The following is a 19885-nucleotide window of genomic DNA, read 5'->3' as shown; positions in this document are numbered from 1 at the left end:
ATTTTTAGCAATATTACAATTATGAAACTCATTCTGATCTTGATTTTGGTATTTTTTTTTTCTTCCTATTTTAGGTTCAATTTATGAGCCACTTAAATGTATTAACCTCCCAAAGCCAGAGGGGGAAACTCTGTGGGACAAATTAAATCATTACTATAGAATTGGTAAGTTAATAATGCTTGAACTAACCCAGATGTGAGTTAGAATTGATATTTGCATGATAAATATCAGCTCTACATTATTCCTACTTAAGGATAGTTTCCTAAATTTCTGCTGGAAGTTTGGAAGGTGCAAAGAGAAGGGCTGAGTTACATTTTTTTCTGTAAATCAAAATGTCTGTTGAAAATCCAGTTCAGCTGTAAGATTGAATTTGGAATTATTTTGGATAAAGGGGTAGCTTAGGATTGTAGCATTGACCAGATCCAGCTGAGGAAAAATTTAAATGGGCAAAAGCTTTTGTGTAGTACTTGGAACAATCTGGCAGTTCTTTTTTGTTATTAATGGTGCCATAAGGTATTTTTGGTTTTGGCAACCTGAAAATTTCTGTCTTAATCTATTTTCATATCAAGGTACTGAGTTAAATAATTGTAGTTGTCCTTTCTCCTTGCTTACTCCCCTCTACTTATATAAGTATTGATACAATCATCTGGCCTGAGTTAAAAATGTAATTTTTATGAATGTAGACTTCTGGAGAGTTTAAGCATTTAACTGACTGGGGGGCAGTTGACATCCTGTAGTCACTTTTTTCTTCTGTTTTCATAGAAAGGAAGTTACTGGGTTGCTTTGTAGAAATTCTGTACAAAGTGGGTTGTGCTAGAACAGTCACAGAAATAGTTTTGAATACTGCTGGGTTTTTGTGTAAAAAGGTCTAATTTGTCTGAAAAAACAATGTAACAAATTTTGTGTGTGTTTCTCCTTACCTTTCCCTTATTTTGTCTTGTGCATGCTCTAACAGGTTGTTTACACCTTGATCTGTTCCTGACAATCTGTTTAGAATCTGGAAGCAATATAAATGTTGTTAACAATCTTTTTTATTTTTCCTTTTTCCAGTGAAATCAACGTTGCTGGTCTATCAAAGCCCAACCACAGGTCTGTTCCCTACCAAGACTTTTGGGAGTTACCAAAGGGCAAAAGTCCATGACAGCCTTTACTGTGCTGCCTGTGCCTGGGCACTGGCCCTTGCTTACAGGTGAATAACTTCTACCCTCATGTCTCTGCCAGGTTACCCCTCTCTTATTCAGCTCCCTGGGAAAGTTTTAAAAGATGAAGCTTTATCAAAACTAGATTTGTAAACCCATAGAGAATGGTGCATTTCCAAATCTCAGTAAAAATATTATGAAGGTGTTAGGTTAAAAATGTCACTCTTCTTTAGGTTAGTAAACATGTTTTCATATAATGTAATTGGTGCCAGCATTTGTTGCAGTGGAATTAATGCCTGCTACTAAAAATAGAGCTTCTTCTGGCAAATTGTACTCAGGGGATACTTTTAAATCTAGCAGGAGAGTTCAGGGCATTGGCAGCCTTGTTGCTGGTTTTAAGAATCATTTACTTGCAAGGGACTGGATGTAATAATATCAAGAAGGACTTTTTTTTAATTCTTAAATTTTGAAAGAGGAATGCTTGTGTAAGTTGCCAGATAAAAACCCTTTTATTATTTTTCCTATATTTAATGAGGAAGGATGACTAGGGCTGTAACTATGTAGATATGAGTGAGGGCACCACTCTGCACCAGTGTTAGTTAACTACTGAATATTCCCAAGCACCAGTGTCCCCCTTTTCCCCCCAGTGCTGCATTTGCAGTTTGTTTGTGACTCTCTCCCTGCGCAGGCGCATTGACGATGACAAGGGCAGGACCCACGAGCTGGAGCACTCTGCCATCAAGTGCATGAGGGGAATCCTCTACTGCTACATGCGCCAGGCCGACAAGGTGAGACTGCTGTGCACACAGCCTTGCCTCCCTCCAGGGATTCATTCAGCTGGGAAACAAATCCTAAATACACAGCAAATTCACACTGCTAGGGTGCCCCTAACAGAGCAGCTGCTTCATGGTTGTGGCAGCATCAGTTTAGGGTGTACATGTGAGCATTTTGGGTAGGAAAGTGCAGGGTACACTTGAAACTTCTTTGTGTTCGTTTTGCAGTTATTTGTCCCATTCAAATATTACACCATTAGGACTTGTGGGGGATTTTATGTCTTTTTATAGTGATTAATTGGAAAGATGTAGAAGTACTTTTTGTTAAGGCTGGAGAGGGTTTTTTGCACTGTTATCTTGGTTATTGTGTTTGTAGTTGTTCTCCTTACCTAGATGATCGTTTTAATTTTTTGCTTGGTTTCTTTAGCAGACATTTTCCAGCACTATTTTACTTAATGACATAACTTCAGAAGGGCACACATTTCCAAAATGAGTAAGGAAACAGAGTAGTCTGCTTATGTTGCAACACAGTCGATTTATTCAGCCCTTAATTCTCTTGTGAATATACTCTGAATATTCAGGCCTCCTTATTAAAATTTGGTGTGGTGGATAAATTTTGCATATTGGTCAGCAGCAGGTCTAGAAGTAGTTAGATACACATATTCCATGTGGTTATTTGAAGTTTCAGGTCACTGACTTTTAACTGTATTGTTAGAAATCGTTTTCATAAGTCCATAGCTTCCCTCACAGCTGAACACACAATCTGAAATGGGAAATCCACAGGTATGGGGTATCAGTAACTGTAATAATCAGCAAGTATTGTATTGCCACCTGTATCTATGCTGACATATATTTTCTGAGGGGTTGGATTGCTTCTTGAGAGTCTCATATCTTTAAATAATCTTGACCTAAATGGATCTTGTTACATTTAAGCTGTTGTTTTTCTCTTTGATGTGCAGTTTTTGTTCTGGGGTGAGGAGTGCCAGATAAGAATAATGAGCATTAAATTACCAGAGGTGTCCTACTGCTGGCACACTGCCTGTCTGCTTTTGCCTTGTTTACTACAGATACTTTTCTCTTCCTGCAGTGTAGTAATAAACAGTTTCTGGTACCTAACAGACAGAAGTCAAGCTGAACTTCATTCTGAGAGACTGTGTGGCCTCATAAAAGGAAGATATTTTTTAGTTCTATTTGTTCAAGACATGACTTGAGCAAATGCTGCTGCTTTAGCAAAAATGCAGATGTTGCATTCTATTGCCAATGAACATGTGAGTCATGACCTGAAGTCTATTTAATGTGTTTGTGGGGCAGACTCCAATACAGTACTTGTTTGCTTGTTCCGAGGCACGTGCTGTGTTTTGCTGGTAGAGAAGAAAATCTTATGAAGGTAGCATTAGTGTTGAAAATACATTCAACACTGAGTGAAATGTGGATCAGGTACTGGCAATGATGGTTGTAAAATTTTAAAATTTGTTGGAGAGCAAAGTGTGACTTAAAGAGTTATGGAGTTATCTTGGTTTCATTTAATTACCAGCTATGAAGTAATTGTTCTGAAAATACACTGTTGATGATAAGGTTTACATAGTGGTCAAATTAAGAATTTTTTTTGTTTGGAAATAATAACAATAGTAATAATAATTTAAATAAGGTATATGGTGAATTTGTGGTTGCCAAACATACTGAAATTATTGCCTTTGCTTTTCTGTTTTGCCTTTCATTCACCTTTAGGTTCAGAAATTTAAACAAGACCCCAAACCATCTGCATGTCTGCATTCTGTGTTCAATGCACAAACTGGAGATGAGGTCTTCTCCCATGAGGAGTATGGACACCTTCAGGTAACACATCCATGTTGTTGTAAATCCAAGTTTGGCTGATTTTTTAATAATATTGTCTTCATTCTTCCATTCTGCAGCTGTCTCAGTTTGGTTAGATTTGTGTTAGGTGTGCTGTGTGTGGTAAAAGTGAGTCAGTTTCCTTTTGCATCTTCTGCTGAAAAAGACAGTGTTTTGGAACATAACTGAATGGTGTGCTTTGGTCAAAAGGTACTGAAATAACTGGGAGATTGTAGAGGTAGATGATTGGTTGTTTACAAAGTTGCTTCTTTTTGAGACCAACAGATGGCTGTCAATAAATAATCCTGGCAAAAGAATGTTGCAGTCAGGAAAGTGAAAGATTTAGAGTAATCTTATGGTGAATATTCCCAGTTTCATTTTCCATCATTTTGAGCAATTTCCATTCATTTAATGCACATTGACAACAGTTAGGAATTGTTCACTGCTTTGCATAGTGGTTCCTAGTCAGACTAATTGCATAACTGATTGTTTTATTGTCTCTCATTTTCCAGAGTTTTAATCTTTACTCCTTTTATTTCCCATTCTCTTTACTTTCAGACCCACCTTTCCTTTCATGATCTTGTTATTTTGCATTCCATAAGTCTGCCTTATGAATGTGTTGGATTCAGAAATTGTATGTTCTGGGGAAAATGCTTTATGGAGTTATCCTAAGTTAACATTTTGGACTGTGGGAAATTTGATGAAAAGGCACATGTTTTATCTATGAGAGGAGACAATCTGGGGACCTGGGGAGCACTGTATGACAGTCCAGAGTCTGCTTTTTGTGGCAGCTCAACCCTTCCCATAAACATGAATGCACATTCCCATCTGTCATCTGCATACCTCAAGAATTAGAGGGTTTTCAGCTCTGTGGAGACAAGAGTACAGAGGAACTGAGAGGGCTCAGCTGGGAAACATTGACTATATTATCTAGCCCTTATTGCTGTATTTGGTGCTTTTCAGTTTGTATTAAGACACTGGAGTCAATTGTCTTTAAATATTTATAGATTTTTAGAATTTGGGCCGAATTTTTGATGTGCTATGTTCCAGATAAGAGTCCACTTCTTTTTTTTGTTCTAGATGGTTTCTTTAAATTTCATGTAATGAGATTGTGATTTTATACCTGTGATAAGCTTAGTTTCTCTATTGAAGTTATAGAAATTCTCAAGTATAGGAAAGTTCTGTAATAAAAACCAAACCGGCAGCTTCCTTTGATTCCTCAGTGAGTTGACATTATGATGTACAGCTGCTGAAGGTAATTACTGTTTACAATAAGTGCTGTGTATGGGTACTAAAAAATGTTTTTCAATATCTGATCATATCTGAATGCTGTTATTCTCCTCATGTCAGCTGATAATGCCAAAATTCCCACCAGGGCAGAAGGGATTTGCTTTCTGGGTGTGCTGTGCACTATTCAATGTGCTGCTTGCCTTCCTGGTAACCCACTGGCTAGTGAGTTGTCATGTATGGAAACATGGAAACAGCTTGGGACAAAGTGATTACCTGTGGGTCAAAGCATGTGCCTAAGGGAGAACATTTTCCTAGCACAGTTTGAAATTTAAAAATCATAAAACATCAGAAGTTCTAGAGGACAAGGCTTGTTTGTGCCACCTTTTCCTATTGATTGTTTCCACATTATTAGATGCAGGCTTTTTTAGAAGCAGAAATGTGTTATAGTGGGACCATCTTTGCTAGTGAATGTCTATTTTGTTTACATGACTCCAATGAACATAAAGTTAATTACAGTTTCCTTTCTGTGTTTAATTGCTCCAGATCAATGCTTTGTCATTATTTCTTCTCTATTTGGTTGAGATGATCTCTTCGGGGCTGCAGATTATCTACAACACAGATGAGGTACAAATTGATTTCCTGTCCTAAAACATGCTTCAAATTGTTTCTGTTTTTTCTGGCTTTTATTTCATTACCAACTGCAAAGTAATTGTTCTGAAAATATGTTGCAGGTATTCTTTGCTTTGAGTGGAACTCAGAAAAAGTAATGGAATTAATGGATAGTGAAATAATAGCTAAAAAAGTGTTAGATGTGCAAAGAGTAAATATAACATGACATTGAAAGTTTTATAGTTTTCTGCTATTTCTGATAGCTGCAATGTCAAGAATTAAAAGGTCAGAGTTCCAACATGTTAGGACAATTAAATTCTACTTACATTGCTCTCACTTTTCACATTATTTCAAACTCTGTCTGTTCACCCTGTCCAATGAAAATTCAGTATAATAAATAATGATGTTCATTTTCAGGGAAGCTGCAGGGCTTTCCTCAAACAATATGAATATGGGTGTTAAGAATTTTGCTGTATCTTTAATTGAAAATAAAAGAATTTTATATCATAGTAAGGGATGTTTCTAGAGAGTGTTAACTCCTCTGTAAATAAGATAATAATAGCCTTGGCTTGAGTACAAGTCATGTCAGGACAACCTGCTGGCCTGCTCTAAAATGAGGTTATGTTTTGAAAGTGGAATAGAATGCACAGATGTGCATACTTTTTTAATTCTTCTTTTCTCCAATTTTCTTAATCTGGATTTGTTTAAATTTACCCTGTTCTGTTTGATAGTTGCTGCTGTATTGCCTTAAAAAGCTTAAATGTGCTTGCAGTACTGCTATTAAAAAGAAAGATTTTTCCCCTTATAGTGAATTTGCATTATTTTTGTATAACATATATCTTCAGTAATCTACTTTTTTAGATAATTACAAAACTAAATTTTGCAACATGCCTTCTTTCTTTCTTAGATCATATGATAGGCCTATATTATTTCCTCTGAACTGCCTTTATATCTGTGAGGAGGCAAATGTATATAATTAAGGATTTAATTAGCTTGATATATAATTTATGTTATCCTCCAGATGTTTGCATTTAATTACAGATTCTGCAGCAGAAGTGCATGTTTATAGACTCTCCATCAGTGGATATTCTCCTCTTCCTTGCCAGGATGCCCTTATCCTAGCAACTGTCCCCTCTAAATCTCTGCACTATGGACATTCATACTCAGATTTTTTACCACAGACCTGCACTTTCTGTGGGGTTTGTGTGGCTAATTCTATGTGGTGCTATTTGCTCCTTCATAGAAATTTCAGTTACTGATAGAGCATGGGAAAAACCACACTCTTAATATTTGGGTGTTCTGGCTTCATTCAGAGAAAGTTCATTTTAATACAACCAAATGCTAAATTACAGGGATGAATATACTGGGCACAGCTGAAGAGTGAGACAGAGTTTTCTTGACAAGATCTAGTGTGCAGATAATTGTACACCTCATAGTGACATTTTAGCAGAGACATTAAATAAAGACAGACCAGTGTGTCTAGAATTATAATTTTGATATGAGATAAAAGAGTAAATATAAAAATATAAAGAGTAAATCTGAAATAGTAAATTTTTAAAATTTAAAGAAAAATGGAGAAAAAAGGCAAAACAAAGGTATACAGGCAAATACCTTTCAGTAAAAGATTGGGGTTTTGTTACATAGCTCATTGAAAAAAAAACCCCAAAGTGGATCATTCTCTGTAGTTCCTCAGTATGGTTGTGTTTATAGCCATTGCAGTATTTTCTTTTCCACAGTCCCCTAGAATAATTTGGATGGGAGGAGATGAAATCCCTGCTTTGGAGGTGAACCAGTGTAAATCTTGTGCTTGTGGTTACATTTTCTCTAAGCTCCAATCTGTGGACTCTTTAAAGTGAACTATAAAACTTATGCTCAATTTCATTTTTCTACAGTCAAGCAACTCCAAATGTCTCTTTCAACAGTGTAAATCAGGAAAAATTATCTGTTTAAATAAGTTCCCAGCTATAGTTGAATACATCTTAAATAGTTTCAGTACTTTGGTATTCAGTTGAAATGTGTTGGTCCAAGAAGAGATTTTAATTATAATAAATTGGTTTAGAGTTTTATTTATGTTTATCAAGGAATCTGCATAAATATATGTTATCTGGGGCTTATTTAATAAAACTTTGGCATATCAATTCTCTTAAAATGAATTAAGAAAAAGCACCAGGATTTCTGTGTTCTAATTTTGTTTTGGTTTCTGATGTTGATAGTATAAATTTTTTTGAAAATATCAAAATATTACCTTTTTGGATATCACCTTCTTGAAGAGCTTTTTGGAGCTCTTCAAATATGTGTCTTGAATATGAAATCATTTTTATCCCTGCCTTTGTTGCAACTTCTGTGTAAATTCACACATCAATTGGGACAGCTCTTAACATATTGTGATTAAAAACTGGTTTTAAGGAGAATATTTGAACTTGAGAACATCATCCTTTAAGTTGAGACAGAAAAGGATGGAAAGAACAGTTACAAGAAATAGCAAGTTTATCTTTTGGAAAAAACCAGAAAAGATGTGCTTTCATTTTCCTTCAGTCACTTTTCTTTCCTGTAGGTGTCCTTTATCCAGAACCTTGTGTTTTGTGTGGAGAGAGCCTATCGTGTGCCAGACTTTGGTGTCTGGGAGAGAGGCAGCAAATACAACAATGGCTGTCCAGAGCTGCACTCAAGGTGGGTGAGCAAATGCTGCTCTGCTAGCCAGAGCAAGTAAATCAATGGAAATAATTCATAATGGGGTAGGCTATAAATAATAATGCATGAAAATACTGCTTGAACTAGATTAAGGTTCTCTAAAGACTGAGGGATGTATTTTGGGAAAATGTGAGGATAATTTCATCCTGATATGCATGCTGAAATAACCACATGGATGCTTAGCTATTTGAGTATTCAAATTCCAGTAATTATGTGCAGCTGCATGTATATAATTCTGAAACTTGTCTTCAGAGCAGCTCAGGGTCTTTAGGCATGTGCAGTGGGATTGGAATCATATTCAAAAACCTGTTAGGAATATTCTGCTTTAAAAAGGTGTGGAATCATGAGATTAGATTTTCTCTTCTGCTCTGTGGTGGGAAGGAGATGCTGTACACTGGAGAGCAGCCTAGGGCCAAGCTCTTTTCCAGGTTCTTCAGGTGCTGCAGGTTCTGAGTCCTGTCAGGGACAAGGAGCAATCCTGGGAGCATTTTAATGCTGGAGTTGTCCTGCTCACCTCAGTGGAATCACTCATGTGCTCTCTGCCTTGAAGGATCAAATCTGTAATCTGACAACTTGATTCTTCCAGTGTTACTATTGTTTCCTTCACCTTTTGACTTCTGAGGTTTTAATAATCATAAAAATAGCTATAGCTTGGATATCTTTGGATTTTGAAAACATTATTGATCATCCTTATTATCAAGGGCTTGTAAAGAATACACATTTCTTCCAGCCTTCAATATTGCCAAAGAAATCTGTCTTGTCATTTCAGAATGAATTATTTTTCTTAGCCCACATGCAGGCATGTATATTTTAACCTTTAGATATACTTACATGTCCTTGCAGCAAAACTATTAATGTAGGGCTTTTTTCAGGGCTTTTATAGAACCTTTTTATCAATATGAGAGCTAAAAAAAAAAAAAATTGAGTTGTTATATAATCTGCTTTATGACTTTGCTGATTTTCTTTTCTCCTACTGTGTCTGTAAAATTGTCAAATGCCAGACTACATGACTACATATAAAAACAAACCAGATCTCACCTTGTAAAAATGTGCAAAAGGAGCACTGAAACTCCTGTGTCTCCTGTTTGCAGCATTCTGGCTATTCAATATGTGAATTTTCTATGGGGAAAACTGAGCATCTCTTAAACAGATGGAAATGGGCATGTTGTTTTATCTTAATCTAGGCTGACATTTATAGGTTGGTTTTTCTAAGGGTAAAGTTTAGTGAGATGGACTGGGTCAATCTAACAGATCATTGAGCTGGCATAAGGGGAAGCACAGAGCTTGGTCCTAATTTAAGAAGTAGAGTTTGGTCATCAGAAACAAGTATTGCCTCTATTTATCATTCTTGGTGTACATGTGGATACCTTGCCTCACTGTAGAAAGCTGGTAGGCAATTTCCCTGGTTCTCATAAATCAGGAAAAATGGAAGGGCAACATGCATCAAAAGACATTTTCAGATATTATTGAGGAAAGCTCTGTGTACACTGAAATATTCTTTATACTTTATGTTGCAATTGTATCTACCAAAGAGAGCTATAAACCCCCTTTTGTTTCAAATTGATGAAGCAATTATGAATATCAGGTCTACTCACAAATGCTGTATGTGGGTCTCCTGTGATTATGGACCCCAAAGTGCTCTCTTCAGGGGCAGTGTTAAGGATGGTGCACTCCTAACCCTTAAATTCTGTGATGGAATTCTCCATACAGGCTGTGTTTGCTTTCAGAATGAGTAGGTAATTCTTGTGTTTTATTGAAAGAGGCTTTCTGTTCAAAGAAGATATTTTACAGTTGGAAGTCTGTGAATAATAGCTGCACATTATGGCCCATGTTAAAAGATGCAGATATTTTAAGCCTTCACAGTCTCTTAGTACAGCTCCAAACACTTGTGATAAATGATAAATAGCAGAACACTCTGTGGAGCATGTCTGCACTGATGTATGCAAATTGATGTCTTTTATTGGTTCAAAGGCAAGATTTGTAACAGCTTTTATTGTAGTGTGATCCCTTCCCATACGGCTGAACTTGACAGAAATTAATTTGTCCTGTAGCTGTTTGATCCAGCTGCTGTGCAGGCATTGCTGAGGAGCTGTGCAAAGTGCCTCTGACACCTCCCATATGCACCCTGAGAATCAGGAAATCACCAAAGCAGCATCCTCATATCCCAAATGTGGAGCTGCAGGGCCTCAGTCGTGCTCTTCTCTGGGGTATATGGCACATTGCTGTAGTGCTGTCCCTCCTTGTCCTTTTTTGGGTTATAGAGTTACAAAATTATTAGTGATGTAGAAACTTTTTTCTTGTTTGCCTATTTTTGACATCTGATTGATGTTCCAGTGGAAATGTGCAGCATTCAGATAGAGGCAAGAAATTGAATAGGAGGAGGATTAAGGGTGGATATACTTGAAGGTGTATTTTGATTTACATTTGCTAAAAATGTGCAGATTTTAGTGTTTGCCCTTAGGTATTTTACTGAGGGGTTGAATCCACCAATTAAAAAGTATTGAAAATTATGAATGTTGTTTAAGTGTGTTTACTAAATCTCTTTTAGCAAGCTGGAAGTGGTTTCTCTAGATTAGTCTCATCTTGCCCTGCCCTAAATATGGCTCAAGGTCAAATGTTACCTTGCAGCAGCATTATGATTGCAAGGCTGCTCTTGATAATCCTTGACACACTAAAATAACTGGCAGCTCCAGTAAGGTCTGAGAATTGCACCTAGTGAGGTTCAGTGGGGACATGAAAAAGAAACCTTTTCATGTGGAGCACAGAGAAGGAAAGAGCAGGATGCTCAAAACAGATTCTCCATCCCTGGAGGTTTGTGAGACTTGTCTAGTATAGGCTGTGGTTTACTTAAATTGGTCTTGGTTAGATATTGGGCTTCAAGTGAGATTTTGTGTTTTGGGCTAGAGGAGTTCCATATGTCCCTTCTGGCCAATGACTTCATCATCCTGTGACATTTTTAGAGGACTGTTTGAAGAGGGTTTGGGTGAGGTTTTGCTTTGGGCCCATCTCCTTTTTCTCCAGGCAGAGTCCCAGAGGTCAGTATGGTCTATTCAGAGTGGCTTAATGAGTGGAGGAAGCAACACATTTATTAAAATACATTTTGCCATTCACCCATTCAGTTAAGACACTCCATTTCTTTTGTTACTAAATTGTAGAGTCTGAGGAATGTATTTGCTATACAAAGACACAAGCATAATGTTTATTACAGAACCTCTTTAGCAATTTTCCCAACAGGAAGGCATTAATCAGTAGCAATGAAATGAGTGTGAAGTGTGATCACAGTCCTGAAGAGTGCTGTGCTGTGATTGTTCACTCTTGTAAAGACACACTTGATACAAAGGCTCTTCACAGACTTCTTTTTTCTATTAAAGGACTTCCTCCTGTCATTTACCCAATAAAACTTTTGATAATTTAAGTAGTACTTGTGTGTGTGGTGAAGAGAGTGATTGACAATGTTGAGATGTTTATATGGTCACTGGCAAGTAATTGTGAGAATAATGAAGTTTCCAGGGGCTTTCAATAACTAGAGGTAGAAAAATGCTGATAAATTACAGTAAATTACTAAATTTTTTACTGCTATTATTGTAGAATAATGATTGAGTCTGCAAAGCAGAGATGATTTCAAGGAAGGAATGCATGTTTGCCTTGAATGTCATTCAAGCAGTATCATCCTATTTTGTAGACAGGTTGAGTAGTTTTATGTTATCTGAATACCAATTGAGCATTTATTACTTCTCTACCTTTTATCAGTAAATTTTTTCTCATTCTGAAAATAGATCATGTTGATATTAGGACTATTACTTGAAAGGAAAATACAAGATTTTTAACCTGTGATACAACCTCAAGTGTGCAAGATTTCTCTGATTTTTACCTTCTGAATATGCGGTTTGATAATACTGAATTCCTCTGAAAAGTTCTGTTCTGAGTCATCATACCAATTTATTTGGTCAATGGCAAGGTGGTAATTAGAATAAAGCAATTTTTACAACAATTACCTTTTTTTTTGGGGTATGAAACAAAGCCAGAAAAATAATTACATTCTCGGCTCTTCTGAGTTCAGTTCATTTCTTCATCTCATTCTGCAGCTCTCAAAGCTTTCAGCATCAGAAGGCACCAGGCAGAGGCAGCTGCTCAGAGCAGGCTGTGGTTGGGCAGCTTCAGCCTTCTCTTGTTGAGCAATTAGAACTGGAGCCCAGGAGAATCATTCCTGGCAGTGTTTCAGAGAGGAACATGGGGGTTTGTAAATGATAAAGTGTGAAATCAGTACAAAGTATTTCTAATATTAGAACCAACACAGGTAAAGTAATAATTAAAAAACCAAATTCTGGAACTGCATTGAATTATTTTCATTCTTTTCAGTATTTCCTCTGTAATCATAATTAGACCCCATATTTAAAATATGAATTTGTTTGTAATAATTTGAAATTACATATTTTACAATAATAGATAGTAAAAATCAGTTTATTTAGAGTAAGGTAAAATGTTTGCTTCCATCCCAGAGTGTTGCATAGAGTATAGAAAAATAAAGATTGAAGCACAGTCCCTGTTTGCAGATTTCTGCCAATTTAATTGTTGTCAATTTTTTGGTGGGGGGCTGGATGATGAAGTTGTTTGTCAATACAGTCACAACACCTTTTACATAGATGTGGGGAATAGTTAGTGCTTATTATCTGAATATTTATCTATAATTATGTAATCTTAAAAACTGAGAAAAAGAGAAGTGAAACTGAAAGGAAGAGAATGGTCCTTCACTTTTTTTTTATAATACTCACAAGGTAAATAGAAAACAACACTTTTAAGATGAAAATACATTGTTAAAATGTATTTTATTTGTACTGTGGCATTTACATAATGGTTAATAAATCATTTTAATGGAGAATTTGATTTTTAAATTATATAATTATTAGTGATTTTAATCCATAGTGTCTTAAAATGTGAGTGCTAACTTGAAGTCTTGTTGATGGAATTTCTGGGTCCTGTTCGCTTTGTGATGAAGTGAAATTAAAGATGTGTCACTATATGGTTGACATCAGAAAATTCTTCTGTTGTGAGTTCAGATTGATGAGCTCTTTTATTATATTGAAAGCTAGAAATCAGTCTTTAAAGTTTAATGCTCGAGAGCTGGTTTGAAAAATTGTGCTGAATTAAATCCTCTGTCTCTGTGCTATTAGCAAGACCTTGAAATCCATAATGCCAATGTCTGATAGCAAGGTGAGAACAGAAGTTCTTTTATGAGATGGTCTCTGACATTTGAAGCCAAATAAAAATGCTGGGTAGTACTTCAGAGAAAAAAACCCAACCTACCACCAAACCAACCCTAAATCTGCTGCATCATAATTTTAGTAACATAAAGGTTAAGCATGAAATTCAAATCAAGAAAAGATCCTGGCACTCAAAGCTATCAAGTGTGTGAAGTTTCAGCCTGGGCTTGAATTGTGATACCTCTGGGTTTTGTTTTGCTTTCTCCTCAGCTCCGTGGGACTGGCAAAAGCAGCTTTAGAAGCAATTAATGGTTTCAATCTCTTTGGAAATCAGGTAATAGAAGTGTTTGTTTCCCTCCTTTGTTGTTAGCAATAATGATTTACCAGGTAGATCAGAGCAGTTTGTTAGAGTCCAGCTTTAAAGAAAGTCAGCAAACTGCTTGCTGCTGTTTCAGGTACAGAATTTATCTGATAAAATCATTAGTGCCTTTTATATCAAGGATCATTTGGGATTTTTCCTTAGAAAAATTCTAAAGTGGTTGTAGCTTAGTCTGAAAAAGAATTTTGTTGCCAAAATGTTTTTTTCCTTCAGAACTGTATCTGTTGCTGATACTAGAATATACTTCTCCCTTCAAGCATTACCTTCCTTTTGTCTGCTTCCTTCATGTGCCTTTTGATCAAGACTTTAAACAAGCTGCTTTTTTATAATCCCACTTTTTAACCTGTTTTTAATTTCAGTGTGTTGCACATCTGTAAAGGCTTTTCTCATCCTTTATGTGGCTTGGATCAATTAGGGAAGCAAGCCTTTTCTGAGACTTTTATATCTGCTGTGGATTCCCCTTCTGTGTGCATCTTTGTCTTTGGTGCTAGACAGTAGTCTGTAGCTAAAATCTTCCAAATTAATGGTTTAGAAAATGTATATATGGGAGAGAGATGCCATGCATTTTAAAAGCTGATGTCAGGTGTTCAGAACTATGAGTAGTAAGGATCTTCAGTAATGACCACACACTGTATATGCATTGTTATTCTTTCAGAAATGACATTTATCTATAATCTTTACCTTCCCAATAGTTTCAAGCACCAGTAAATGTGGCTGTTGAGGGTTTTTTCAATTTTTTTTGCTGAATTCTGAAAAGGATGAATAAATTGCTGAAGCAAGACCCATTTAAATGCTTTGAGAGTTTATTTCTGAGATCTGTAGCTGGCATTAACAGAACCCATTTTGACCTTCAGTCTGTGCAGAGTTTGCCTTTATGCTTAGCCCCAGCTGTGTTCCAGTGGCTTTGAGAAATCCCCTTGAGCCCCTCAAGAGATTTGTTTGCACCTGCAGCTGCACAGGTACAGCCTGCAGAAATCACTGCTGGGGAGCACTGCTCACAGCAAGAGGAGCACATTGAAGCCTGACCTGGGCAGAGTTGTTTGTGTATGAGCTGCATGCCCTCTACTGGGTTGGGCAAAAACAATTTTTTAAAATTTTTTTTCCATAAATCAAGTCTCTGTACAGTGTTCTTACTCCAGAAGTTCACAGTCTTTAGAGAAGTGAAAAATAGTTCATCTGTCAAACAAGGTGCTTGTGGGTTTAGGGAATGCAAATGAGGCTGCTCCTGAACCCCCAGAGAATCCTTCCCTGCAGCACAGACTTTGGAACTGCACGTGGAGGCAGGTTGTGTTCAGAGTTTGTAGGTGAGTTTAGAGAATTGTGAATAATCAGAATCTGGATTAAGAGGAAAGTTAAAACCATCAAAGCCAATGTGATTTTTTTTGTGTGTACATTCTTATTGCAGCACTAGTCAGTGTGTATCTTGCTAGAATGACTGAGAAAACAGATTATTTCCCATGGGGACAGTGGAAAAAATTGGGGTTTTGTTTACCCTAGTAAAGCAAAAGCTGTGCATTTTTATGATAACTATATATAATTAGAGTGCAGTAAAGTATAAGTAAGAATAAAACCCTTTGGAGAAGCATCTCAGTGGATGTTGGTACTGGCACACAAAGAAGGGTGGTGAGGTATTTATGTAGAAACTTCACTGGAAATTGAAGTTTTTAATAATTAGAATGGTGGGCTCTGGAACAGTCTTCCTAGGAAAGTAGTATACCAGAGAAACTGGCTGCTGTTCAGGAGAAATTTGGTGGATTTATGAGAATTTTTGAAATTTATGACCATTACTGGAATGAATTCACATTGACTGAGATTCACATTCTGAGATTCATTATCAGTTGCAACATACATGAAGATACCTGTTCATTAACAAACCTGAATTTGCAAGAAGTTGCCTCCTGGTTCTAAATTATATTGATTCTATTTAAACTCTATCTCAGCCATGGGATTTTTTTTAATGTTTCCGGAAGTATCAAGAAGTTGACAGGGAAATACAGTGTGAAATTACTGATTTTATTAGAAAGTAGATTTTACCAAGGAGTAGATGTTGATAATGCAGACCTTACAATAACTGAAAAGCAGACTATTTTTATTTGCTATGAAAGTCCTTTTCCAAAGCAGTACCTGTGCTGAATATCCAATTGTTTGTGTTCTAACTGACTTGTAATGAAATATGCAGCATCACTGTTTAGAACATTTCCTGTGTTCACAGGGAAGAACAACTACTCTTTTTTGTTTGTCCTTAATACAGGCCTCATTTTTCAAGTATTAATAGAAGAGTTAACAGCTTGAATGAATCATATAATTACTAATCAGTGATAAAGCCATCTAATTTTGGCTATACTTCAATATATTGAAAAATCAAAATATTTTCGACTTGATGTTGTACTGTGTTTTCTGATTAAAATTTTCAGCAATGACAACATAACCTAAATTAAACACAGGAGCAGTGTTTCAGCAGGATGCACCAAGCTTCTTCCCTTTGCCTAAACAAATGCAATGTTGTGTTCCAGGGCTGCTCTTGGTCTGTCATATTTGTGGATTTCGATGCCCATAACCGGAACAGACAGACCCTGTGCTCGCTGCTGCCCCGGGAGTCAAGGTCTCATGTAAGTCATTAAAGAAATTCACCTCAGCAGAGTGTGGGGGGAACAAGTGCATATGACCTGATCTGCCTGATAAATGTGAAATTTGCTGGGAAGCTGTTAAAGTTCTGCTTGTGAAGTGTCACTGCGATGTAGTTAATATGGAATTAATATGATCCTCTTTATTTTTTTAATAGTTAGATTAAAATGGTAACCTCTTGGTAGCTTTCCAAACAATTTAAAAATAAAATTTGAAATAACTTAAGTGAGATTTGCAGCCTTGGGGATTTGTTTTTCTTTTGGCCTAGTTTCCACTATACACAGTGTCTACACTTTTGAAACCCTTTGTTTTAGCTTTAATTCTTTCTTTTGTCTAGGAAAAAAGACTTTAAGCTTGGCTTATCATAAATTGCTGAATATGAACAATTTCTTGTTGTTATAAACTACCGTTACAAATGTATTTCCTTAGTGAGTAAATCTAAATGACATAAATATAGATTAGCTAAAAAAACATCTAGTTCAGTGCTAGCATCAAAGGTAAATTTGGTGGTAGAGAATCAGTAATTTAAAATGAGTGATAATAGGGTTCTGCTTTTTTATTCATTCTGGAATATAATAGCAGTTTTGTTCATGAAACAGGTTATTAATCTGAAACATTAATAGTTTACTTATTGTGTAGAAGAATTATAGCAGAGTTGTAGTGCTGGATAATTAAAATAAAAGGCACTGTCAGCTACTTTTTCTATAGTCAAATGGTCTTTTCGAGCTCTTGCTGTTTGTTGTTTGCTGGAGACTTGAAATATTCCAATAGAAGCTGATTTTATAACTTCTCCCATACAAATCTTTGTGTTCTTTTCTTCCTTTGTTGGGTTCATGTCAGTCATATTGGCAGAAATTTTAAATAGTTAAGTATCCTGACTATATCAGCAGAAAATGATACTTTTTGTGTGTTTCTGGAAGCTTACCTGTAGAGGTGATGCACTAGTTAGTAATTTTTCTAGTGTTTTTAATTCATAACAGATCCACATGGTTCCTGAGAAGGTTTCTCATATTTTTTCCTGGAATTATTCTCTTATCTTCTTAATTGTAAATCAGATAGGCTTGTTCCAGCACCCTAAGAATGTTTCTGAAAAAGCTGTTCAGAAATGACGATTTAATCATAGGTACTTCTCAGCATTGCACCTTTATGAAATATTTGTGCTTCTTTTTGAGCATATGACACCCAAATGTTTGTGTTTCCTCCAGGAATAATCTGGAGAATGTATTTAAAAAACAAACAAAAAATCCCAAAACACAAGTTTTATGTTTTCAAATGTGCCTGCACATTATCAGCTGTAAAACAGGTGACATTCTGAATTAAATGAGTTCTCTTCTAAATTGTATATCTGCACATTTGGTTTGTAGTTTATCTTGATACTTCCTAAGAAGTCTTATTTTGCACGCTATTTCCTATATTAGCACTATGATTTTGATAAGATAATGTTCCAAATGTCTATTTCACTTAGTAAGTTAAACAGTGTTTGTGCATCAAATAATTGTCAGGGATCTAATTAAATTCGTAATGTCATTTCTCCCTCTCCTACAGAATACTGATGCAGCTCTTCTGCCCTGCCTTAGTTATCCTGGATTTGCTTTGGATGATGAGGTTCTGTTTGGTCAAACACTAGATAAAATTATTAGGAAGTTGAAAGGCAAATATGGGTTTAAGAGGTTTCTGAGGGATGGCTACAGGACGGCGCTGGAGGACAGGACACGGCGTTACTACAAACCAGCAGAGATCAAGGTAAATCCTGCCCCCCTGACACCCTGAGCCCCTGCAGCCACACTGCTCAGGGGCTCCCAAAGCCTCCAAGGCAAGGAGATGCCTGCTGTAATTTGCATCTGCAGTTTTCAGAGATTGCTCAGTCAGCATTGAGTCATTGGCTTGTTTTGTAATGAATGTGCTTTCATTTACATTTAGGGTACAGTTGATTTCACATAACAAATAAGGAAATTATTTATCATTTCATTTAATTTCACAGCTGACTACAGTTTGAGTGTGTGGAAAACAATTTTGCTTTTGATCACAGTATTTATCAGTTAAGGTTATCTAAATGAAAATTTATTTATATTTTCCCCCATAGCTTCTCTCTGAAAAATGAAAAGTAGATTATTTAAATAGTCTGCTTGAGAAAAAGCCACAGCAGATGTAAAGGCACAGTTCAAGTGCCCATAGAATTAACTGATACTAAATGCACTAAAATATTTTTGCATTCAAGTTTGCCTTTTGTTGCTAGGAAATTATTCTGCAAGATTATTCAGATATATATTTACTTAAATGAAAATGATGAAATGTCTGATGAATTCTTCTTCTTTGCAGCTTTTTGATGGCATTGAGTGTGAATTCCCTATTTTTTTTATTTTCATGATAATTGATGGTAAGTATAGTTTTACATTCCTGTTCCTTAAAGGCATAAGAGAAATGAGCTTTTAGAGGAAAGAGACAAAATTATTTTCCTGTCCTGCCAAAATAAACCATAATGCAGTGGCACTAGATATCTCAGTGAGAGTTCTGCCTCCTGGCTCACAAAACTCCAAGCATCCCAACCCGCTATATTTCAGCATTTCCAATGTGAACTGTTTTTAGAATATAACTTGGTAAGGATTTGTTAAAAGCATCAGTCTGTGGCATTGTCCTGCATTGCCTTTTAAGCCTGAAAAACTTTCAGATGTATCAGAACTTCACAGCAGCACGGGAAAGAAAAGGGAGGGAGAGCACACTGCCACACTCAATGTGCACCAGGGCTTCTCAAGTTGAGCATTGTGTGGCAATTCAATCAGAATTCAGAAGAGAAGAAAGACAACCAGGAAAGGTTTCTAGCCACAACTTTTCACATAGTCAGTCTGATTGAATAATAAAACAAAAACATCAAAACAAAACCAACAAAAATGACACTCCCTTGGTCTTGACGTGAGCACAGGAGACACACCAAAGGAGTTCAAGGGGTGATCTCAGGATGGAAGCTGGAACTTGCATAAAACAGAAGTCTGAATAAGAACATGAGTAGGGTTACAATTGTCAAAAAGATTTTTTAACGGATTAAAATCTGTCCATCTTTTCTAGCTTGTTGAATAGTTTGTAGATGAAGACAGTGAGGGGCACAGAAATCTGCCATCAGCCCCAACTGCTCAGTGGCCACCCACAGATTAAAATGTTGTGTTTGAAGATATAATAAGGTTTCACAATTGATATTTCCAAAGAAATATTTGACATTTTTCAAAGAGTGAGGCCCAAAACTGAGGAGAAAGGCACTGACATTTAATGCTGCCCACTTGCAGTTTTGAGAACAAAAAGATAGTCATCTTCAACTGAGTTTAACAAAAGAAAAGAAAAAGCATTTTACGCTTCTTGTATCCAAAACCCCCTAAAAATTACATACTTTGCACGTACTGTCCTTGTCCTTTT

General features: G+C 36.3%; 1 protein-coding gene across 4 annotated transcripts in view; it reads left to right on the top strand.

Annotated features, from left to right (window-relative positions):
• PHKB (phosphorylase kinase regulatory subunit beta) overlaps window positions 1-19885 on the top strand; it is a 66852-nt gene that overhangs the window by 9135 nt on the left and 37832 nt on the right. For all 4 annotated transcript variants that reach the window (XM_054296107.1, XM_054296104.1, XM_054296108.1 and 1 more), the window contains 10 exons: window positions 75-164; window positions 1051-1189; window positions 1828-1927; window positions 3641-3748; window positions 5519-5599; window positions 8139-8254; window positions 13747-13810; window positions 16369-16464; window positions 18026-18223; window positions 18800-18857. In XM_054296107.1, coding sequence (XP_054152082.1) covers window positions 75-164; window positions 1051-1189; window positions 1828-1927; window positions 3641-3748; window positions 5519-5599; window positions 8139-8254; window positions 13747-13810; window positions 16369-16464; window positions 18026-18223; window positions 18800-18857 — 1050 coding nt within the window. The remainder of the gene's footprint in view (window positions 1-74; window positions 165-1050; window positions 1190-1827; window positions 1928-3640; window positions 3749-5518; window positions 5600-8138; window positions 8255-13746; window positions 13811-16368; window positions 16465-18025; window positions 18224-18799; window positions 18858-19885) is intronic.

This window comes from Melozone crissalis, unplaced genomic scaffold (assembly GCF_028551555.1).
Source record: "Melozone crissalis strain CALT ecotype California unplaced genomic scaffold, PUWL_Pcris_2 ptg000007l_1, whole genome shotgun sequence".
Taxonomy (NCBI): domain Eukaryota; kingdom Metazoa; phylum Chordata; class Aves; order Passeriformes; family Passerellidae; genus Melozone; species Melozone crissalis.
The sequence above is the reverse complement of the archived record's forward strand: the minus strand, read 5'-3'. Positions and strand labels throughout refer to the sequence as shown.